At 43.4% G+C, this 24187-nt stretch overlaps 2 protein-coding genes across 2 annotated transcripts; both read left to right on the top strand.

The window, feature by feature from the left end:
* The first annotated feature begins 885 nt into the window (after positions 1-885).
* On the top strand, positions 886-15381 carry cplx3b (complexin 3b). The gene is made up of 3 exons (XM_088641493.1): positions 886-1974; positions 11180-11267; positions 11988-15381. Exons 1-3 carry the CDS (start codon positions 1811-1813, stop codon positions 12210-12212), a joined length of 477 nt encoding a protein of 158 aa, XP_088497619.1. The 5' UTR covers positions 886-1810; the 3' UTR covers positions 12213-15381.
* Positions 15382-17252: 1871 nt separating this feature from the next.
* Positions 17253-21251, top strand: LOC148659361 (growth arrest-specific protein 1). The gene has a single exon (XM_088641492.1). The coding sequence runs from the start codon at positions 18338-18340 to the stop codon at positions 19109-19111; it is 774 nt and encodes a 257-aa protein (XP_088497618.1). The 5' UTR covers positions 17253-18337; the 3' UTR covers positions 19112-21251.
* The last annotated feature ends 2936 nt before the right edge of the window (positions 21252-24187 follow it).

The raw sequence follows: 24187 nt of genomic DNA, 5'->3' as shown, positions 1-24187 counted from the left end.
TTCAGCCCTGCAGATCTCATAAGAGGTTAGAATCTCCAGCATGGTGCAGAGGTCCTGCACTTTACATGAGACTCACACTTTCCATTGTAATTGTGCTTTGAATTTAAGTGTGTTGCACAAAGCAAGTGAAAAAAGTTAATATCCCTTTTAGATGCAAACTTTCCTCAGTTTCATTTCAGACTTGAAATTAGCCACAAGCTCCTACTCATTTGTACATTTGAGCCCTTTTCTCAGGTCTTTGACTACCTAGCCCTACTGGGGGAGCACTGTGTATCCTGATTTCTGTCCCAGCCGAGCTGTTAAAAATTGACACAAATTGATACCTTTGATTGATCTACTTGCTTTTTCAATTTTTGTTTTGCTGTTTCTGAACACTGTCTTTGTTTTCAAAAGTATTCTGCTTCAAGGCACTGTTCCAAAATCTTCAGTATACAGAACATTATTCAGTCTTTTCTCAACTCACTTATTTCTGTGTGAATGACTCTTAAGGCATGATCAATTTATGATACACAGACACAGGTACAGTAGGAAGAAATTAGACGAGCCAGCAGAGCCCCAGTTAAACCAAAATTTCACCAAAACACTCCATAATCCTTTCAGGCACTTTATTCTTTCTGTGTCGTTATTCTTAGTGAAACAGTTCATCTTTAGAGCTATGGGCCTACAATTATCATTACTATGTTGTTATTGTGGCTGTTGTTTCACTTGTTGTCTTGTGTAGGACAGCTTTCGTCTGGAACAGTGTTATGCTGTCGCATAACGTAACAGAATCCTGCTATTTTTAAACGGCAGGTAACTATTACGCGCAGAAGAGAAAGAAACACAGCTCCTCACTAGAGAACAGCACATTTGCATCGCAGATGCTACATCGTTTTAGTGCATGGTAACGGAGCAGTGTGCTGAGAGATGAAAACCAAATCATAGTCGTACAGAAAATGTGTGTTGAAGTTTGTGCAGTCTCCCATCAAATGCGATTACACGGCGGACAGTTTCCAGGTTAGCTCTTTCAGGGCAGTAGACAACTGCGCATCGCTCTGCCACGCTCGTATTTATTTATGACTGCAGAAAGGTAGACAGGGGAAGCGAATGTTTTCAGGATCCTTTAGATCCTAAATTAACAACTCGGAAATGGCGTGCCATAAAGCAAGGGTCATTAAAAGCACCGCTATACTGATTTTTTGTCTTTTTTTATTTTCGTTACTCATTCTGCTTTGAAATAATGTAATTCTTCAGTTTCAACCTCGGATAAGTGAAAAGCGCGCACAAGACTGTCTTGAACAGGGGACAGTTGGCACGTATTATTGTCACAGTGCAGCTCGGTTTTGTAAGAGCCACTGATCTGAATCAATGTTGATATATCTGGAGGCAAATCACGGATACCATGTGTGCTCTGCACACAGCGTCATATCGGCAAATGCTTAATCCTGCATTATACAGGATCGCTGCTTCAACTGCTGGCTGAGCACGACAGAGAAAGCGAACAACCTGTTGACTTGATCTGCGCAGACCTCGCCCTCCCTCCATCCGATTCGACCGACTCTGACGGGCTGCCAGCGGAGTTCATTGGGAGCGGAGCTGTCTGCAAGCTTGGGTGCTGAAACACTGGTGCTGTTGATAGCGCTGCGCGGGAATAAGAGCTGTCCTGGGGTTTCTAGTTCTCCGACTGAGCACAGTTCCGATTTTTTTCGGGGTCCCGGTGAGGTCGGCGCTACGCTCCACTGCTGTGTCCCCGGAAGGCGCTCGTCCGCAGCTGGGAGGACCGGATACTTGTAGACGCGTAGTTTGAGTGGGACGTTTGAAAGCCGGCGAGATGGCGTTCATGGTGAAATCCGTGGTCGGCGGTCAGCTGAAGAACCTGACGGGAGGCCTGGGAGGAGGCGAAGAGAAACAGGAAGGCGAGAAGTCTGAGGCGGCCGCCCAGGGAATGACAAGGGAAGAGTTTGAAGAATACCAAAGGCAGCTGGTGGAGGAAAAGTAAGTTCGGAAAACACGCTTGTGTTTATGTGGTGCTTACCATTGGGTCCAGGCGACGCCTTCGCTGTAAGTTAGTCGAAGGGATAAATAAAACCAGTAAGGAAGTTCTGTTTAATTAGATCATTAAAGTGGTCTTTTTAAACGAATGCCTGTCCCTCTGACATTTATTTGACTCTGAGTGATTCCAATTTCGAGTCCCCTGTGTTTCATTACGATTCGGTAAGGCGCGCTAACAGCTGCTTCACACAGACTGTCGTCTCCCTCTAGCTTTCGCGCTGTTTTTAAGCGACCTAATTTTAGACCAATTCCAAGAATAAAAAAAAAAACATTTCTATGTACGACAAATGTAAGAAAATAGATTATTGAAATGTACTCCGTGCAATCAGTACATGTAGCATACTGTAATTATGCATTGAACCAATTTTGTGGAAAGGTAAAGGTTATTTATATTGTCTAACACAGAAAAGTCAACAGTTCATACATAAAATCATACACTCACTCGCTTTTAATTCTTAGCTGTTCATTTTAAAGTTGAATTCTAATAACACGCAATAGAGACCTTTATTGTAAAACGTTTTCTAACTGCTGACAAATGCATCGCTTTTTAGTATTGATGGGGAATGTTCAAAACTAGAATGCTGTTCTTGCATTGCTACTAATTGTGTTGCTCTGAATGTACAGTAGACATACAAAAATGTTAATTATCCCGTGTGGCAATCTCCTCTTCAATCAGATGTATCAAATTATCCATAGCTGAATTAAAAAAGCATGTCTAACAATTAACAATTAACAATTAACCGTGGATTTGACAGTGACTCTCCAGGACTTGAAACTCCACAACAAAAGAAACTCGTTTTAGATGAAAATATACAAAAACTAGTTCAACGTTTAAAATTCTCGATTCCTCTTTAGAATGTAATCGCTCAGGATACAACAATAGCAACACCAATGACAACAACAGTAATAGCAGATGTGGTTGGTTGTTTCTGTTTACCACTTCAATTTGGGACAAAAAAACGGAAATTAAATGAACCGATAGTTTAAACTCAATTACATAAAGTACTACTTAAAACCGCACCCGATTCTAATGTATTGCATCCCGCGGTGGACAGCAGGAAATACAGGAGTCGAGCGGAGACCACTCAGCGGCTCACGGTCTGTTTTTGCTGGAGTCCGGAGATTTGTTCATAGCATTTTAATTACAATCCTGATCCCTTAATCCGCTTTGGTTGTGGAGATGCGGGATTGCTTTTTCATTGTAGAACATCGCACACATTCGTGAATGCCCTACATTTACGATGAGCCAAAAAGGGAACCGGGTCTGCTTGTATTCGTTTTGATACCCAATTATCGGACAAAGCAGCCGTCTGCTGAGTTCAAAACCACTGCGGGTTTCTTACGAACTAACCCCAGTTCCTCAAGCGAACACTGCTGAAACACGACTGTTCGTCTCGTCGGGACAAAGACCGTCCACCCACTCCTTGTGATTCGGTAGCTCCATTTATATCGAGGCTTTTAAGTTAAACACACAGGAGCAGTCAGGAAGAAAGTGTTTTTGTTTCAGTTTGAGCGTATGTTTATTAAGCCCTGCCAGGAAAACTCAGAAAAGTATAACTGGCTACGAAACATCTTTAGCTGCTTTGTGTTGTGTTTGTTTGCGCAATGTATAAACACTTTTTTACACACCTCACGCACAGACTTGAAAATACCGTCCAACACTTTATATGAACAAAATAATTTACACAACTGGGCGTGAAGCAAAATTACCTTTTAAACAGAACAGCTCTAAATGTTTGTACACGCGGCATCTTAATCGAATCTGTGCAAACTGGTTTAGTTTGCCTTCAGTGTTTACTACTTAACTGTTTACATTCGCTAAGAATAAGTCAGAAGCTGTGCTTTCTCTCCGCGGCTCCCCCTCCTGATGTATAAAAGGAACATTAATTAAAGCGGGAACATTATGCTTTAAACAAGTCTTGGTTTCGCAAAGCACAGAACGTCTGTACATCTACTGGACCGCGGCGCGCAGGCTGTCCAGATCCGACACAAAGGCTGCAAAACCTGCAACGTGCAGAGAGCGGAAGATCCACAATAACAATTCTGTGATAAAATGAACTTGTTACCTTGTATTCAGTTTTGCCCTTTAAATGGTACGACTGTAATGTTATCCTCCTGTGACTGGTGTTGTGTGACGATGACACGTTGAACTAAATATGTGAAATATAAAAGCAATATAATCACAAGGGGAAGAAACAGAATTAACGGAACGGAAAGCAAACGTAACGTTTCAATTTAGAATATAAATTCTATGGGAATTTCGAGTGCGAATATCGAAAGATTGGCTGTACATAATGAATCTCTGAGCTCCTGTCTTGGGAACACAATGGTCACAACTAGCACCTGGAAAGCCACGGCAATGTCTCTCGGGAGACTTCATGCCTTCACCCGAACTCACCCTGTCCAGGCTTCAGTATACAGCAGTACCCTGGTTTCGTACAGATGGATTGGTTGTGACTTGGATCATCTAAGAGATTAGTTACTGCATCGCAACGAGTTCATCTTGGACCCAGAACTCATGGCATGTTTCGCATGCATCTAAAGCTTTAAAATTGGAAATTCGCATGTATGACAGAAAAGCACAAGCTGTTTTTCTGAAAACAGTATATATCTGAACATGTGTCGTTCGTCCTCAGTAATTGTCCTTTTATTCCACACAGGCTGTTAAACGTAGCACTTGATTATCGTTTGCTTAAATGCATCTGCTGTGACAGAAGTCTGATGTACAAGAACAGAATTAAAGCATTAACCATCAGAGAAGATAAACTAAAACTAATACGAAAAACAATGAACCCGAACGGAATTTAGATCCAATGTGGGCTTTGAGCGTACATAAGACAAGTAGATTCTGTTTACAAACTATGAAGTTTACTGCTGGAAACCGCATTGGCAGAGTAACTCTCCGTCCAGACTGATTCTCTGCTGTCTATTTGGACGATGGCCCAGCAGTTACTACAGTAGGATATTCACAAGCAAAGCTTGGGGGCACAATCTGAGCATTTATCAGACAAAGCCTGCTTATGGCTGTTTAGAGAGCTGCGGGGTCAGTATTGTGGAATCTGACTCTCTCATGTTTTTATGTGCTTAAGTGCAATGGGGGTGATGTCCTGTACTGGTTTGTAGAAAAATAAATAACATGAAAAATGTCTGCCCTCTGCTGGCTGGATAAGAGGTGACAGTATGATTTTAACACTGCTGGTCTTGAGTTATTTGCACTGCAAGATAAATGTAACATTTTGAAAGAGGACTTCAGTATCTACAATTTATACCAGAAATGGTTTTGCTTTTGTTAAAAGGAATAGGAAAAGTTAAAGGACAAGTTTAAAGGAATTTGAGATCTTGTCATTGAGGACACCAGCACACTCAGCGCCAGATGGCCAAATGCGAGACTCACTTGTTTATCATATTTTAAATGTTCTATCCTTTGCTTTCAGCCCCATTCTGGGATCCTAGATCTAACATGCTGGACTCCTCTCAGGGAAGACTGCCTCTTCCTTCTCAGTGTCTTACTCAGCTCCACAGACAGCCAGCACTGTGCTTTCTTATATTCTTCTGCAATCTGTCTTTTAAGCAGCAGGCACTAACAAGCTCAACTCCATGTCACACATTTGAAGTATTCACTAAAATAATAATTAACTTAACAGCAAAGCATTAAATCCAGCTTAACCCTGAACCCCGAGTTTTTAACCTTTACTTTAATAAATACTACAGGACATCTCTTCCATCTTCACCAGCAGCCACTGCCCTCCTCTTTTCCCCCCATCGCTAATGCTACTGGCTGATCCTGTTTGGCCAGGGGCACTGCTCTATAATCAACACCTGCACCCCTGACGCAGCAGTAGCCCCTTCCTCATCACACCCTCCAAGACTGCCTGCCTGTCTGCTGATATGACACAGAGAGAAGAATTCAGCCTGTGCCATCGGGACTCTTACCTGCCTATCAATCTGACACACCTCAGTACAGATATTGGCGGTGTTTTCTTGAGTATGCCCAACTTGCTGAGTCTCACAGGCCTATAAGCCAACACAGTCCATTATTCATGAGGACTCGCCAGAATACAGTGTAGCGGAGCTAGTTCGGATACGGTGATGTCATCGCCCTCACTGGGCGTAGCAGGGACCTCAGCTGCCTGGGCTGGGGGGGGTCTCCTTTAGCTCATGCGGCTGGTTCCCTGTTGTGTGACGCCGGAGACCCGGGTTCGCGCCCCAGGTGCTGCGGGACGAAACGGGGTGGCGGAGGGCACGAGCCCGCGCGGAACCGCGGCGGTCACAACAGCTCTCATTCACCCTGACCTTACAGCCCGGTCTAAATACAATCAGAAGCCCCTTTCCTCCTCGTTGGTCTTATAAAACAAATCAATTAGCTGAGAACTGTGGCCACTTCTGCACAGAGCCTATCCGACCAGCTCATTTTCATCACTTCCCTCCAAATGCTAATTACTCGTCCAGACGTAGCTGTGCCTCATGCTTCAGGTTCTCTCAATTAGCTGGTGGCCATCCTGACCTTCACTGCACTGGCTACGTGACAGCTGGGGTCTTTGTACCAGTAGAGGAAGTTGCTGCATGCATCTATTCTCAAAGACACATTCTCAAAGAAGTGTGATATTAATAGTAAAACACGTACTTGCTTAAAACACATGGTATGAAAAACGAAAGAAGCATCTAATTTGACACAAACATTGATTTTTTTTTCCAGACTGTTTAAAATAAAAGGCAGTGCAATAACATCTTACAAATGCGTGACCAGGTTTCAGGATAAGCTTCATAGTGCCATAGTCCACATTAGTAACACTCAACTTGTCTCTGTCTGGTCACTATCGATATTTTCAAATGTGTGCTGTGGCTGTGTGACGCTGCCAGCCTTCCTGGACTCTTTGAACATGTGGTTCAAAGGCTGGGCTTTAGAAGGGAGAAGGGTTGCATTCTCTAATCATTTAATTTATTGTATTTTGTTGAATACAATACATTTTGTTAAAAAAAACAAAGGTATTTTACAGCTGATGGAAAAAGCGCATGTAATTCAAAATACCTTTAAAACATTCTGAAGCCTGGAGACAATTGTTATAGACATCCAGTTAATGAAATAATTAAATCAGTCAAGTTAATGGCCAGTGTCACCATGTTAATAATATTCACCATCACAGTGTTAATAATATCAGCTGTCACAGTGTTAAAGGAAGAGTTTAGGAATGAGGGGAAATGTGTCTGTTTTCATTAGGCATTAGTTCTGAGCTAGTTTTGGCCATTTATTACAGGGATGTGTTCCTAGGCACAAGGACTCCACAGTGTTTCTGTACTTTTAATTACACAAAATACAGATTTACAGAAATATTTATTATTTTCTGGTGGAAAAGGCCTGGTACAGAACCAGGTGTCTGTCAGGTAACTAAGAGTTCACTGAAAAGCAAACTGGTTGACTTAGGCATCCTTCCTGCACTGAGTTTTAATATGAGCTTCTGTTTTAAACAGTTCTGTGTAGGAGCATTACATTTCTTGACTGAATTTTCAAAATCTTGGACTGAATGTGGCAGAAACAATGATGATAGATCATAAAGTTTTCCAGTTATGCAACTGTTTGAATTCCAAGACAAGAATCAACATGAACATGTCACATTCACCCCCCAAATTAAAAGGGAATACACATTGTGAGATACATGTGTTAGAAGCACATGTATCTCACAATGTACAACCTGTCTCTAACAAAGATCTTCAGTGTTCAAGACTCATATCATGGCATACAAGGTTATTCATACATATTATTGAATTATTTCATATCGATATTCAGTACATTTCTATTCCAATCAGCCTGAAATTTCCATACAAGCCTGTTTTTAAGCATTACGGTCAGATTTGTCACGAGGGCTAAAATAAATTCTCAGAAGACAGCCAGGCCATCCTGAGAGTGGCACAGTTCCCAAACCCAGTCATGTTGACTTAGTGGTGATTGGATAAAACACCTGCTCCCTGTTCCAGCCCCTTTTTCAGTTCCCCTTAAAAGCCTGATGCTGTCTCCTGTTCCTGTTCCCGTTCTGGTCCCGTCCGGGTTCCTGTTTTTAACCCCGTTTGTCTTGGATGGACCACCCAGCTTTGGACTTTTGCCCCCTTTTGGATTCTCCCTTGGACTCAGTTCTGGATTGTTTGCCTCGGCCACACCTCCCCCAATCACCATTTTCATTCCCGACTCCCGTATGCTTTTTCCCCGTGTTTTCCCCACTCTACCCCGGATCATGTTGTCTGCATAGGGTCCTGAAAGAACACTTTCGTTACAGTAAGAAGTGTCCATTATTTGGAAATGCACATGCAGCTGCTCTCAGTGCCCTCTCTTCCCTCTGGCCCTCTTCATAACGCTGAACTTGAGGTTAACCTTATGAGTGCATTTCAGTTCAATCTAGAATTTGAACCTTGTCTGTTTACAAAATGAAACAATATACCTTTTAAACAGAAATGATCCATTTAGAAACTTGGCAGTTTGGGAGAAGAAAGAGGTGCCACTCATTTTGGCAATCAGTTTGAGAATATTTACTCTGAACAGCATGGCACTGTGTCAGACTGAAAGCTACAGTAAGAACAATCCCAATTCGTCCTTCAGATGAGACGTAAAACTGAGGTCCTGACTCTCTGTGGTCATTAAAAATCCCGGGGCGTTTCTCAAAAAGAGTAGGGGTGTAAACCTGGCGTCCTGGCCAAATTTCCCATTGACCTTTATCAATCATGGCTTCCTAATAATCCCCATCTATGAATTGGCTTCATTACTCTGCTCTCCTCCTCACTGATAGCTGATGTGTGATGTTCTGGTGCACTATGGCTGCCGTCGCATCATCCAGGTGGGGCTGCACATTGGTGATGGTGGAGGGGATCCCCATTACCTGTGAGTGCCAGTAGTGATGTTCTTGAAAGACCAACGCTGAATGCACTGCAGAGTGCAGGAACAAGGGCCAGGAGGTTGCAGATATCCACTCTGGAACAGAACCTCCAGGGTCTGGGGGGGGGGGGGGTTATCATTGAATGTTGCATAAAAGGCTTATTAGCAATAGTGTTTAAACATTTTTTTTCTCCAAAAAACTAATATGTACAAGACTGAACAAATTTCTTACCCCTCACTTTGAAAATGTATTGTCTTGTTCAGTAGATTGCTACTGTAAATCTGGACATCCTGCCATTCGGGCTTCGGCTGTCTGTGTGCTTTTCTTGTGACCTCCTCTTAATTGGAACCACTGGATCCTCAAATTACTTTTTCTAATATAATTATCACAGTTATTTAGAATAACAATGTTATCATTCATCCATACATCCCAACATTCATTATTATTATGGTTGCTGTTGTTGTTGTTGTTGTTGTTTTAAAAATTGAGAGAGGGGGTTGTCGGAAATTGAGATAGGTCCAGATTGAAACAAGAGCCCTGCACTTATTTAAAAAAGCTCCTGTTTCAGGTTTTTCATGCTTCAGGCTAGTCAGCCTCAGGCTGTTGCCAGCGCAGTTACGCACAGGGTTTTCTCAGTTCTTGCCAACAAACAGTGTGGCAGAAGGCAGCTGTCAGCCAGGCTCCCAGCTCAGACTGCTCCCAGGGAGCCGAGACGCTGCTGTGTGAGGAGCTGCTGCTGCTCTTGTGCTCAGGTCTGTGTGACAGCAGCTCACTGTCTGCAGATCACTCAGGGCAAGGGTATTTATAGTGCTGTTTACCTTCGGGTGGCCTAGATGAATTGCAGAAAGTTTTATGTTTGAGTGAACTTTCAGATGCAACGTTAGCATTAGGAGCCCCACAGCTGCCATTTAGTTTTTAAAATCAATTTTCTGCTGCCATGTGACTCATGTGGAGCTCACTATGTCTTATTGAGAACGTACTGTACATTCTCGCATGTGCATGAAACATAGTATGCAACATAAAATATGTATTACATTCTGATTAAATAATTAGATTTGAATAATATTCTAATTTAATCGTATTTAATTCTCATTAAAATTCCAGATCGCAGTAAAAATTTCAGTAACACTGAAAACAAATGTATGCAGACAAAAAGTCTTAGATTGGTCTGGACAGTCTGCACCAGTGATGTGATCAGTCCACTGGAAGAGGTGGATGTATTTCCCGAAAAGACTGAAAGACTTTGCCCCCAAGGAGCTTGTGGTCAACTATATGGGGACCTGCCTTTGTTCAGAAATGATGGGCTGGATCTCTTTGCATCATGAAGTTTTTACACATTGAAATGAGAATGACCAGAAGTGTAAGCCTTCAAAACAATAAATCTGCCCTTGAATGTGAGATGTTGAGAGCTACACATGACATTCTTCCTACAAACCTGTGAAATTGACATGACATTTTTTCACACATCCCTCCCCCTCCTCTTTGTTGGGTCCACTTGGGGAACCTCTATGCTTGATTAATAAACAAGCTGTAAAAACATTTTAAGATCTGTCAGTAAGAGACACTGGTTTTCTCTTTAACTGGGGGATATAAAATCACAAATCTAGGTACTAAAATATATTTCAGGTAAAAGCAGAAATACAGTATGTAGCATTTCTGTTACCCATTTCATGACCTCTCCCCTTGATAAGGTCAGTTACATTTTTCTAACCCCCCATTTGTAATAATAGATAGTTCAATATATAATATTTCTTATGCTGTCACTGTTCTCATGTTTGATATGATTTGCCCAAAAAGTCATCAGGAAAAAGAAATAGAAGTCAAGAAATATTCAACAGGGGACACCTTTAAAATTAAAAATATTCAGTGATTGCTAGATTGATGGTCTTCCTTGTGTTGTTATTATTATTTTACAATTATGCTGATGCAAATTTTGAAAGCTAATAAATTCATAACTACTATGACTTCCAAGTTATAGGCTAATAAATATAAGCCAATGATACATGTTTCAGGATGCTGCTATCAATCGCAGTGTTAGTTCTGACTAGTGATTCATAAGGATATCCAAACTGGCTCTGCAGTTTCTAGCACATATCTTGCAGGAATTTGTGCAAGAATATTGTAGGAATTCATCTCATCGTGTGAGATGATGTATCTCCCCTGAGACTGCAATGGACTACTGTTCACATTCACTTCTAGTCCCATACTCTGAGCACAGCATTGCAGCACCTGGAAGCACACTCATGGATACTGTGTACTGGAGTTTGTCCCGTTCTTTCTTCCAGGATGGAGCGGGATGCTAATTTTGCACAGAAGAAGGCAGAGCGTGCAACTGTGAGGACCCATTTTAGGGAAAAGTACAGGCTTCCAAAGGTAAGACTTACTGCGCCTGTGACGGCCTGGAAATTATCTATTATACTGCACAGGTGTAAAGGCTCTATACACAGAGAGAGCCCTTCTGTTTGAGAATCTCAAACAGAAGCGACTGGGGGCTGTTGTTTTATAGGCCCTACAATTCAATTCTGGCTCACACAGCGCTTCTTATAAAATGAAGGAAGGAAGGAACTCCCACACCATTAGCAGATAATGAGTAGTGCCTGCCTTGAACACAGCACTAAGGAACTATGAGGTACTCTGGGCCAGGAAATAATGAGGCACAGTTTTGGGATGAAGACATTGGTAGAATAGGTCGTCTAGATACTTATTAAGGGTCCGTTCCCTCAGTCTCTTCTCACTCTCATTTCTTATCTTGGCAAAACCTGAAATTAAAAGTATACACAGTCCGTATACGCACACCCTCGGTCAAGAAGAAAAAGCAGCAAGATGAATTACAAGTAGGTACTAACTACAAATGGCCTAGATGGGTGAAATGGACCTTTCTTGTTTGGAGTCTTTCTTATTCTCAGGTGTTCTAACAGTACCTCTTGGCAGAGGGCATGTGTGTTACAGGATTGTCCTTTCTGCTCAGTCAGCACATTGGTGAGGACTGTGGATCTACTCCTGCTGGGGCCCAGCTTGCCCTTTCTAGTGCTCTGTCTGAGAGAGGTCCGGTATATCCAGCCTCGCTATGTGCCACATCTCTCCTGTCCTCAGAGTGAACTGGATGAAACTCAGATCCAGCTGGCTGGGGAGGAGGTGGAGCTGCCGAAGGAGCTGGCCAAGATGATCGAGCAGGACAACGAGGAAGAGGAGGAGAAGGACTCGGTCATCGGTCATCTGGCCAACATCCAGAACATGGATCTGGACCAGTTGAAAGACAAGGCCCAGGCTACACTGGAGGACCTCAAACAGACAGCAGAGAAGTGTAGTGTCATGTGACCAGTCACTCAGATCAAATGTTTGCTCACACACTTCAGATCACAATGACATGCAACTTGCGGGACAATCAACATACACAGACAAACGACTAAAGTCAAACACACTCCAACACACTTCATATCAAGAAAAGAAAGTAATGCACAGACTGACAGTTTAAACAAACACATGTCACAGACAAGCACACACACCACTGATCTAACAGGCAAGAATGCAGACAGACCCAGACTCACGCAGACAGGTTCACAGGAAAAGCCAACAGGATGATAGACAAGGGTGACAATACAGGAGCAAACAAGGTGCAAAAGGAAACCATTTAGGAAGATGTGCACGTCAAGTGTCAGACACAGAAAAGAAAGCACACAGTCGCACCTGCACAGACAGACACAGAGCAAGGCAGGCCATTTCAAAGGAATTTAATTCCTTCCCAACTATTATTTCCTAATGTTTAATAAAAATTAAAGAAAACAAATCTGGTAGAAACACTGTGCAGGCTCCCAACTGGTTCAGCTGACAAAGGCGCTTGTTCAAGTAAACATTGAGGTTTATGATAAATATGTTCCAGGTGCGAACCAGGATTGTGCCACCAGCAGACTCTCACCGTGGTCCCACAAATAATGACACGCAATTGGCTGAGTGCCCCCAAGAGTAGTGTGGCATTAGTTTTCCAGAACTGTTTTGGCTCTCAGTGACATAGCATGTCCTTTTTTTCAAGCACTCAAGCACTCAAGAACAGAAGGCCATGAATGTCTCACTAGAATGGAGATCTGTTTGCATACAGGACAGTCAAGTTCTTCATTATTATGCAAAGAGAAAAGTGACACAAATTCAATACCTGAGCTCCTCTAGACTCTGTAACTCTGTCTTACACTGCCTACTATTATCTTTAAGACAGATTAAACCCAGGCTTTGATTGATATGCAACATTTTCATCCTCAAATGCAACAGTTATTTTTGTCAATGGCTTCATACCACCCTATCACCAGGCAGATTTCCTGTTGAATTTATTTCAGGAATCCTACCAGTCTAGTGCTCTAGTTAAAATTGAATGAAGTGAAAACTACCTTTTTCTAAATTGACCTTATCAAGTACATTGTTTCTTCTTTGTTGTAATTTTAACATTGCATGTAATTTATTGAAGTCCTCATTTCTAAATGTTAATTTACCAAATTACCTCCACGAGACAGTTAAGAACTGGCTGCTAGGATATGTGATTGGGGACTAATTTTAGTGCTGCACAACTGCTGAGCGGAGGCAGGCGCGACATCAATAGCCTTCCCCTTGTTTCCCTTCCTTCAGCCCCCTGAAGCCGGTTTGCCATGAGAAGTAATTTGATAGTTTGGAAAATGCCAGCCTGACAGGACCAGTAAAAAAATGAAGGGACATTTACAGATAAAACAAGAAAAGCAATAGAAAACTTTATTTTAATGGTTTCAGAAGACGTTTATTAACATGGAAAAACACACCACAAAACAGAAATTTACTGTACAGTGTACATGCTGCTGTCCACCCCTATGCCTAGCTGTAATCTATTACTCTGTATGCGTCTTTAGCTTGTATTTCTTGTGCTCACTCTTACCCACCATCCACAGCCTGGTTCACCCATGGGGCTGATCAATAACTCTGATTCTTCACTGGCCCCTCAGTACCCTCATTCTGTACCTATTACCTATAAAAGCTACCCCTCGCCAGTAATGCTGTACTGTGATGGTAGCTGAGTATTGTTTAACTGACATGAAGTGTAATGTGCTGTCTTTGAGAGTATTGTTCTTAGAGTGAGAGCTTTTTCAATCACTTTCTTGAATATTGGTATTTGTTAACATTAGACTGCTTACCTAGTCTGCCCCTTACTTTAAAGACAAGGCTGTATTTCCCAAGACTCCTGTGGATTCTTAGAGTATAAAAACCTTAGAACATATAAAACATAGACAACCAAGGTTCTTATATAGTAAGCATGTTTATCCATGCTATCCATGACTTTTGATTAAATTCAATTGTGTTCATGTCAAAGACTTTTATGTACACAGAGGAAAATGTATATTTTCTGTATCTAAATTCTAACTGTGGAAATTTCCCAGAATTATAAGAATAACTGAGATAAAAAAGAGTTAATAAAACATTTGTAGTAATTATTCACTGTTACCCCTCTTTCTGTAGTCTGTAACAGAAGCTAGTTTGATCCCATGTGAGCATGTTGGATGCACTGGGCTTAGCTGGTTGCTGTGATATCCGGTTTGTCCAGTATAGCAGCAGTATCGACTCCCGTGAAGGCTGGGTCTCTCCTGTGAAATCTGTCTGCCTCCCCTGACGTTCCCCCGTGGATCCACTGGTGCCAGCGCTCCTTGGTCAAGCCCACTGGGTGGAGCCACGGGGACACACCCGAGTGTTACGCAAATTCAGTCGAACCCATTAGCATCCTGGAGAGGGGTCACAGGGGCAAGGTGAGGACTGTCCAGTTTTCTGTGGTCTTCCTTACACAGATGGATTCCTGGATCCACACAAGTACTGCAGCGGTTTAGTTCATCCAGAGGAGGAGACGCCAAGTGCAGAAAGGTGCAGAGTCTCATATCCCAAGCGAATAATAGCTCTGAACACTGTTCCCTGCTCCAAGACGTCAAACTCGAGTTTCAGATTTCAGTTAGACTCATTAAAGAATGTCTGCATACATTAAAGATTCATTGTATAGTAACTGCTTTTGTGTTTTATGGCAATGAAATAAGAAATTCGTTTTGAATAGATCTGCAAAGTGCTGTATCTTCATGACATTTGGAATGAAAACTTGTCTGTGACTCAACGAGGCCTTTTTTGTAACCAATCTGTTCTTTCTCCGGTCCGCCCTCCGGGGGTCAGTCCATCATTTTTTAATTTACAGAATTTAAGATTTTTTTCATGTTTGTTACATAATTATTCATTTATATGCAGGAAGAAAGCTAAGAGAAATCCCCAGACGTAGGTGTTCATCCCCAGAAATGCTGCAATTGGAATTGATGTACAGCTCTCCCTAGAATTATAACACTAACGGTCACTTGTAATTCATTCAGCTGTGATGTCTGTACATTACTTTTTATTGTTCTTTAAACTGTAAACTGTAAATGTTTCATTTTAGAGTTATTTGGATGTTGAAGAAATTATGATGGAGTGTGTAAAAATAAAATGATTTTTAATACATGCAGTTTGTGTGCATTACTAACCTTCATTAGTTTTGACAATTTGCTTTTGAAACCTAGAATACAAAACTGTTTGAGATTTTGATGTAGAAAATCTCTTGATGGACTGTTGCCCCTGCGGAGCTGCCCTGTTCCAGTGTTATAGCAGTGAGCAGCCTGAGCTCATCTTCCTCTGGCTCTGTTCAGAGCTGCGCTGGGAGCACCAGGACCATCTCCACAAGGCTGCTGGCATCTGTCCACAGCTGGAGTCTAACAATAGCAATCCTGTATGCTCACCAGGGGGAGACAAATATCATCCATCTTTTCCAGATGTATTGTTTGGAAAACTAACTGCTGTTGGCTTGACGTATAATTCCCAGTTGACCAAACAATAGGACCACCACTTCATGTGATTTATTGATTTAACATTTTTCCCTGCTTTATAAAACTGTTATTTAGATGTGTGATATTTAGAACAGAGTCCACTGTTCTCTTTACCATGCGCAGACGTCTCTGTCTGACCTGTGTGCTGGAGGACAGACTGTATAATCTTCCACTCCAGTAGGGTTACTAAATTAAACCCACATATTTCAGGAGCAAACTTAGTGCAAGTGTCCACATTTGTGTTTGTACAAACTGGAAAACAAAAAGTCATAATAAATAATGAAAATACAAACCTTTCAAAAACTGTTGTTTTATTACACGAAATTGTATTTTTATGCTGCCTCATATGATCAAGCAAATGTGTGTAGTACAGAGTCCAAAACACTTGTGTTATTTTTTTTCACTTTCTCATTATTCCATTATTTTATTTGCTGTACATCTTCCGTTAATAGGATCTTACTTATTTAGTTGACATTAAGTAAATAATCTAAAATGATATAATAATAGCAGAAAACAAAATTAAAACATGATCAAAAATTAGAAGTAACATTATGTTGAGAAGGAAAACCCAATCGTAGTCTCACATCATAGTAGTCATAGTAGATACAGAAATGCAGGCTCTTTAATTAATATCTAATATCTTATTTAAGAACGTATTAATTTATTTCACTTCAAAGTCATGTTGCCTCACAGGATGTTGGGAATTATGGAGCCACGTGACCCCCCTAAACACTTGTCCTTAACAGTCTGGACCACTCTAGCAGCTCAGACTCACAGTATCCCCTCTAAAACACCTGAATAAAATAGTGAAATCAGGTTATCTTGGTCTTTCAGATTCCCTGTGGATAAGGCAAGATTACGCTGATAGAGTGGGAGGTTGGCGATTCTCAAAATCGTCCTTTTAGTGCTGCTGTTGCAGTTCAAATAGTTTGATTTCACATTATCTGTCAGAATATGTAAGGGGAATTTTATATAAATGTGACTCAAAAAGCAGAACATTTCTGAACCCTTATTACTGGTTATAATGAATCTGAATGGTACGGCGGGGCTGATCCGGGGGTTTATACCCAGACTTCGGCCTGCTCCTCGGATCGCGGCTCCAGTCCTGGAACATCCGAATCTCAGACTCTGGCGCGGCCATCTGGCGCTTTCCAAGCCCGGGCACAGCTTCCCAGAGGGAAGTTTGAAACGTTGTTTTGTGAAATAGCCCAAGGGTCCGCGGTGCCGCTGTGGCTTTCCCATTGCTTTAAAAAAATTCAAGTTAGTTTCCATTTCAATGGCAGGGAGGCCTGCCTCTATTGGCAGTTTTCGAGTGCGGTTTGAAAAGAGAGTGCTGTAAAATATATTGATGTTGAAACCCCTCTCTATTGACAGGCTGCTAGGCGTGAACAATCTTCGGGCTAAAAAGACACTAGGCCAGTGCATGGCCAATCTAGCACAAAGAGGGTGAAACAGGCCAGAAAATACTATTCTCTTCCATTCAGTCCTATCAATCAGAGCTTAAAACCCCACCAGAACACAGAGGGAGGAGGGAGAATCTGCACAGGACAGAAAAAACGCCAAGCATTTCTTTTTCATTTATTTTGCAATAACCTCACTGCATGCAGTTGTGCCTCTTAAGTTTATTCTTCGGTTTATCGCTAAACATAAGCAGATTTGTTTCCCTGCGCTGTAATTTGGAGAAGCGCGTTGCAGATGTGTACTGTAGCAGTGGTATGCGTTTTGCCGGCTGCGGTGGCAGTGTGCTTCGCTAGCCTCAACTTAAGCAGCATTTTCTTTAACTGAATGAAGGAGGGGAGAAAGTTGAGGGAGACCACACAGGTTGTGGGTTTCATAAAATTTATAAACATTTGATCCTGTATGTGACGTCCAGATTGCCAGAAATGGAGTTGCTATGGGAATGAATCCCAGGGCTGACTCGCGGTCGGCAGCCAATCCTAGAGCGACTGTAAAGAAAAAAGTTTTCCTTTTCTGTGTTTTGGGGAGGAGGGGAGTTTATGGGGGGAGGCTAAACGAAGCGTGAAGCATAACAGTGAGCGGGACAAAGCCGCAGGTACCGTGAAGAGAAAGGGCAGCAGCACGAGAAGAGCAGGACGTGCTTTGGTGAGAAACTGCACGATTTGCATCCCATAAAACCGAGACAAATTGATGTTTTCTGCTGATGACAGGAGCCGATTACGTGGACAAAGCCAAAAAAGGAGGTGAAGTTGGGACTGCTTTTTCTTTAAAATGCAGAGATAAAGAGGCGTTTTGTTTTTATCGCTCTCTTTTGGGGAGGTTCTTTATAACCGCGGAGCTGCCGAATCCCTCCAGAATCTTTTTCTGAGAGTAATTCGCTGACTGGGTCTCTGTCCCCTTCACTCGCTGCTGGCTCTGCCGTGGTCCTGATCTCCCAGAGGGTGGGTGAAGGAATTCTCTCTGGGTTCACCGTAACGCGCTTTCTGCTCGATTTGTTTAAAAAGAGCGCGCGCAATGCAGCCAGTCGCAATGCTAATGGACGGGAATGTGTCGAGGATTTCTGAAATCAGGTTGAAATCGGCGCTGGAGGATTGAGCGGTAAATCGGAGTTACAGTACTGCGGGGCTGTGTGCTCTCAGCATGAAAACCTGGTGCAGCGCCTTGGCGCTTTTCGGCTGGATACTTGTAGCGCTAGATGCCCAGTTCGTCTGCTGGCAAGCTCTCCTCAGATGCCAGCAGGAGAAGGACTGTGAACTGGCGTATAACCAGTACCTGGCCGCCTGTGAAGCTAACATTAAAGGGAATAGGCGACAGTGCCCGAGTCACTGCATCAATGCCCTGATCAGGCTCAATCAGACACGTAATGGACCGGACCTGGAGACCTGTGAGTGCGGTCAGGACGCGCAGTGCCGGAGGGCGAAGAGAGCCATCGAGCCCTGTCTGCCGCGGAGGTACCCCGGCGATGCCGCCGGGATTGGGTGCACCGAAGCTCGCCAGCGCTGCGAGGACGAGCCGGGCTGTCAGTCCACCCTGACAGCCTACCTCTCCAACTGCGGGCAGCTGTTCAACGGCCGGAAGTGCACCGTGAAATGCAAGAGCACTATCCAGCAAATGCTGTATATACCCAGCGGGGTTCTTCTGAACCGCTGCGTCTGCGACGGCGTGGAGAGACCCTTCTGCGAGGTGGTGAAGGAAAACATGGGGAAGTTGTGCTCTGTCGGCGACCACGGGGTCTCCACGTCCTACGGCGACACGGACGATTTGTACGAGGACGAGGACTATGAGCTGAAGGTGGACAGGGAGGAAACGGACTCGGAGTCTGCAGGCTCCTTCTCCAGGTGCTCCCGGTCATCCCCCCTGCTTCCACTGCAGCTGTCACTGCTGCTGGCTTTGCGCTCGGCTGGAGTGTGTTAAGGACACGCAGGACGGGTCTTTCCAAACGGAACCTGTTCTCCGCGCACGGAGAGCGGGCTGCTGTACGCGCCTGGTGTGGGGACACAGTCGTGCCGGCTGGGATTACAGAAATTCCGAACAGAGGGAGAGGGGAGTGACGCGACCGCTTTATTTTCCGACACTGTTAAGGAGTTATTGGAAAACAGGGAGTGTGTCCAGACTTGGGGATTAAGCAGGATTCACGGCATTTAGGATTGCCAGCACTGGGTCGGATAGAGCTGTCATGCTCCCGGAGCTTTTGGAATAAACTGCTTTTAAGCAGCTGAAGGATGGCAGCAATGTCTTGATGAGCTATCTCTGTAGCCGGGATCGTTCACCTTGCCCACGCTGAGGCTCGCTTCGGCCTCTAATGTGCAGGATAAAGAGAGTATAGCCCTATGTTCAATCATTATGTTACGATACAACTTCTAAAAGAAGTGAATGAAAACCTTAGAAGGGCTCCGAGCTGGAGAGGAGGATGCCAATTAACGGACGTGTTGCTCTGACAGCCAAATGAAACGGCGGCCTGTTTATTTTTCCTGTAGTGGCCTTTACTGTCGGAGCTTTATTAAGACTTTAGACAAACATTGGAGAGTTGACATTTCTGTTTGCTCTCCTTCTCTAGACACTCCAGTGCAGGGTATTGTGGTGATCACACTTCAAATATTTGTGGTGAACCACAAGAGAACAGGCAAGAGGGTTTGGGATCAAGTAGTTAAATTAACTGAAGTGCTTTCCAAAAGACCTCCTCCCCCCGCGTCCGCTCAGGCCTTTTTATTGAAAAACACCCATCATTGACAAGCCCCTCTCCTCCGCCCCCTTTCGTTTAGCTTCAGGAAGGGGGTTAACTGGAAGGCTGGCGGCCCGGGCGGGATGAGGGTGGGAAATTGTAGGCGCTATTGTTGTTGAAAGTTGGGATTCTGGAATATTTAGCCGAGGCCACAGCGCAGAGGACGCGAGCTTTCCCTGTGCCCTCCCCCATCTCTTTCCGAATGTGTCCTTTCAAAAACCTTAAAACTCATCGCCACTTTCATCTCCACGAAGAATTTAAACCTCCGCGCCGCAGACGTGACATTATGACACGGGCAGTGTGGCTTTGCAGGCTGGAAGACAGTGCTGTAAATAAGCCCACTGGACGAGTCGGGTAAACGGCCCTGGTGCTCTCAGAGGTACATCAATAATCGCAATGGTTATTTAAATCGACATATCAGTGCAAAAGAAGGCCAGTTTACAGAAACGGTTGCAGTTACAATATCTAGAAAGCTATTTTCCTTAGGGGGCGTTACAGCTCTCAACAAAAATAATTGTAATTGAGTCCATGGTATATTTATACCTTAAATAATAGCGTTTTCAAATAAAAAAAAGTGTACTTTTTGTACAGTCGTATTTGGCCTTCTGTCATTCCATATAGCATACCATGCATTTAAGACCATAAATGCATTTAAGATAAAGGTATTTTTATGTTTTATTTTTTTAATGAAGGATTTTCCTAATGAAGTTGTGATTGGTTTAACGTAATTTGTGAATGTGTACATTTGTACGTATCTTCGTCTACAAAATATTTTCTGTACAGACAAAAAGAGTTATTTATGTGTTATTGAGAGTAAATCAATAAAATTATGCTGTTAATAAATTGTGTTACAGGTTCTTTTTAATCCAGGTTAAAGAACTGGCTACATATTATGGTACACAAGTTAGTATAAACTACGTATGTCGTCTACTTTTATAGCAGGCTCTTGAGAGTCGAAAGTAACAGATTTTGGCGCTGCAGGTCGAGCTGAACTTAGAAACGGACTGCAGAAGATTAGCAATTAGTCACACTACCTCAAATGCTCTAATGAAGTAATTGTACTTCATTGTACATGCGCTTACCCCTTGAATTGTGAAACGACATAACTGTCTTTTCGGTAAATAGGATGGTATTATAGAATCAGAATTGGAAAATCGGATTGATTTGCTAGAAAAGCGTAGCAGAATGTGCCATCTTGTTTTTATCAGAGCAGTACTCTAGAAAAATGAAATAATTCCCAAGTTGTGTTTTCAGTCCATACAGTCAGTGCTCTTTACTCCTGCTGTTCTCATACTTGTACTGTGAGCAATAAACTTCAGGCCCAGAACTGAATGATGAGTTTCTTTTTTAATTGAAAACTATGTTTTTTTTTAGATTTTTGAAAGTCCCAGGTTTTGATGGAGTATCTGTGTCTTCCTTCAATTCCTTGTGGTAACGTTATACTCCTGAGAGAAGGACCTGTGTTGTCCTGTCCTGTTAAGGCCATTGTAGGCTATCAGAGTCATTAATAACGGAGTACAGCACCACACCAGAGAGAGCTGGACTGCAGACTTCAGCCTCTACTTTCTCCCCAGCTTCTTGGACATCTTCAAAACAACAGCTCCCCAGAATCCAGGAAAGGGATTCAATTTCAGATTCTCTGCTATAATGTCGAGATAAGCGTGCTAGCTCATTTCCAGCATTAACACTGCCGTTGGCAGCTACTGCTACGGTTGAGAAATCAATCCCATTGATATTCATCAGAATAATTTAATATTTCATAGATAAAATATTGTAGCACTCTTGGGCTCACATGGGTATGCACCCTCACTGCTGCCGCCTCAGGTCAGCCCCCCACCACTGGGGCTCAAACCCAGGCCTCCAGCGTCACTCAACAGGGACCCAGCCAGCTGAGCTAAAGGGAGATCTCCCCTCAGCCCGGCGGCTGAGGTCCCTACTGTTCACAGGGAAGGGCGGTGACGTAATGTCAGCTGTAGGCGTTACAATATACTTAGAGCCTGATTTCTCTATATTTGTTATTCTTAAGACATTTGAAGAAGCAGACATTGCTGTGTTCAGAAACCTATGTAATAGGCAAATATCATAAATTGATTTATCCCTTAAACAACAGAATTCCTAGTAAGTGGAGGACATATTAAGCTGCCATCACTTTCTTTTGATTTATCTGTAGTATTTTATAAAACAGGAGGCGGACATTTCTTCACAGAATATTTTTCTCTGCCCTAACCTCTATGGACAAGGTGTTCTCACCACTTTGAGACATTGTTTGAATCAATAGATTTTTCAGTCCACTTCCTTCTGGGAAATTAAAGAGGACAGTTAGCAATGTCAGCTTTCCTGAAGACAGTGGTCAATCTCCAGGAAGATTTCTTACAAACCAATGACACGTCTGGTCATTCTCTCAGACAGTCATTCACCAATCAGTGAGTGAGACGGGGGTTTCCACACAGCAGGACATCAAGGGCTGAGCACAGCATCATGATGGGAGCTGGAATTCACAAGGTTATAGACCCCGGGACAGGCCAGGACTGCAGAAGCGGATGTTACCTCCCTGTAGGCACTGGTGTGAAACACACTGTACTTGTCACAGGGAAGAAGGAAGACCCTCATCCCCCCCAGCTGTTTTGGGGATACAACAGTGAGCCAAGCTGACCAAAATTGTTGATTCTAAACTGAGAACAAGAAGCATAATGGTTAATTCCATCTGAAGAAAAAAAATAACTACAGCAGAGGTCTATGTCCTGACCACGGAGCTGGGTGGTCAAGGCTTGTTTTATCTTGAGCTCTAACACACGGACTGCCTGTGCTTTACGGGCCCTGAAGTACTCCCTGTAAAGACTCTTCCCAGCTCTGGAGGCCTTATCGGTCTAGTGAGAACTGGCCTGAAAGCATCCTGGGACCTGCAAACCAAATCACTGTGGCGGTTTATAATGGCTATGCCCTTTACTGCGTGACAATGATCTGATACAGTACGCCAAAGTACAAACTCACCTTTTGAAAAATGTGATTTAAAACAGCGCGCGTTGACCTGCAGCTCAGCTCTGGCCTGTAAATGCCCGTTTTGACGCTGCTGTAAAAGGGCAGTTGTGCCTGTGGGGCAGCCTGGCACAGGGAGGGCGAAGGTGAGAGGGGTGCGGTGTTTGTGTGTGGGAGCCCCTCTGACACACTGCTGGCTGTCCCCAGCGCTGGGCAGGCGGGCTGAACTGGACACCCAGAGAGCTCCGGACGGGTTCTGGGAAAGCAGTCAAAACACACAGAGGCGCGGGAGCCAGGGGGTGTGGGGCTACAGTGGCGGCAGTGTCTTGGAGATTAAGGAAAAAAGAAAAAAACAGACCCCCGTCTTCATGCAAGCGCCTGTGAATGTGCGGGAGCACACTGGGGTACACAGAGGGGTGGCTTTGTTTCCCATCCGCACAATGTCCTATTCATGGATCTCCAGGCTGGCTGGGGGCGGGGGGGGGGTTCCCTCAAGGATTAACCCCCCCTCCCAGCTGCCTTATTAAGATGGCTGTTCTCAACCGGCCTCCATTCCTCTCCACGTAATTAACAATATCAACACTGTCGAGGGCCGGGAGAGAAAAGCTGGGCAGAAGAAAAGATTACAAGAGCTCTTGATGTGCTCACGATGAAATTGGGCCCAATTAAAAGTGCAGCAGTGCTGCTGGCTTTCATGTCACCGTGGTCCCGGCTGTGGATTTAGCTCAGACAGCACGGCTAGCCTCTCTGGGATCTACTGTATATTTAAGTGCTTGTGGAACTCGCCAGTCGACGGGATCAGACGTGGCCTCTGCTGGCGTGACAGGATGATTGCAGGGATACTCTTATGTGCCACGTGCTGAACAACCAAGACCTCTAGAAAACATATACCAAAGAAATTCAGCCAAATACATTTGTTGTAAATGATGAAAACAGTTCTTAAACATTTAGAGAAGATTTTCTTAATATTTTATCTGTAGAAAACCAACCACTGCTGCTGTTTTTTTAATTCCCAGAAATGTTTAAGATACCATTGAAGGGGCTTTAGTTGACAGTTTTGAATGCTTGCCTTCCTGGAGGAAGACATGCAGCCTGTTAAGTGACCTGGAATTATCAGTTAAGGAATCTAGTTTGTTTTGGGAGTTAAACTTACGTTGTATTCGTCGTGGGGCTTTGGGTAGAGATTTAGATCAAGAACAGGCAGCCTACTTTAGAACTTCAGACCACAAACAGCTGGCAGCCTTCTAGCTCTGAGGAGGGTTGATTCTCCAGGGTAGGTTTCCATGTCTAAT

This window comes from Lepisosteus platostomus, chromosome 7 (assembly GCF_059453375.1).
Source record: "Lepisosteus platostomus isolate fLepPlt1 chromosome 7, fLepPlt1.hap1, whole genome shotgun sequence".
Taxonomy (NCBI): domain Eukaryota; kingdom Metazoa; phylum Chordata; class Actinopteri; order Semionotiformes; family Lepisosteidae; genus Lepisosteus; species Lepisosteus platostomus.
The sequence above is the reverse complement of the archived record's forward strand: the minus strand, read 5'-3'. Positions and strand labels throughout refer to the sequence as shown.

Coding starts and splice junctions, on each gene's coding strand:
- cplx3b (XM_088641493.1), top strand. CDS start 1,811: ATGGCGTTCATGGTGAAATCCGTGGTCGGCGGTCAGCTGAAGAACCTG. Junction 1,975..11,179: donor AGGCAGCTGGTGGAGGAAAA/GTAAGTTCGGAA, acceptor TCTTTCTTCCAG/GATGGAGCGGGATGCTAATT. Junction 11,268..11,987: donor AAAAGTACAGGCTTCCAAAG/GTAAGACTTACT, acceptor TCCTGTCCTCAG/AGTGAACTGGATGAAACTCA.
- LOC148659361 (XM_088641492.1), top strand. CDS start 18,338: ATGAAAACCTGGTGCAGCGCCTTGGCGCTTTTCGGCTGGATACTTGTA.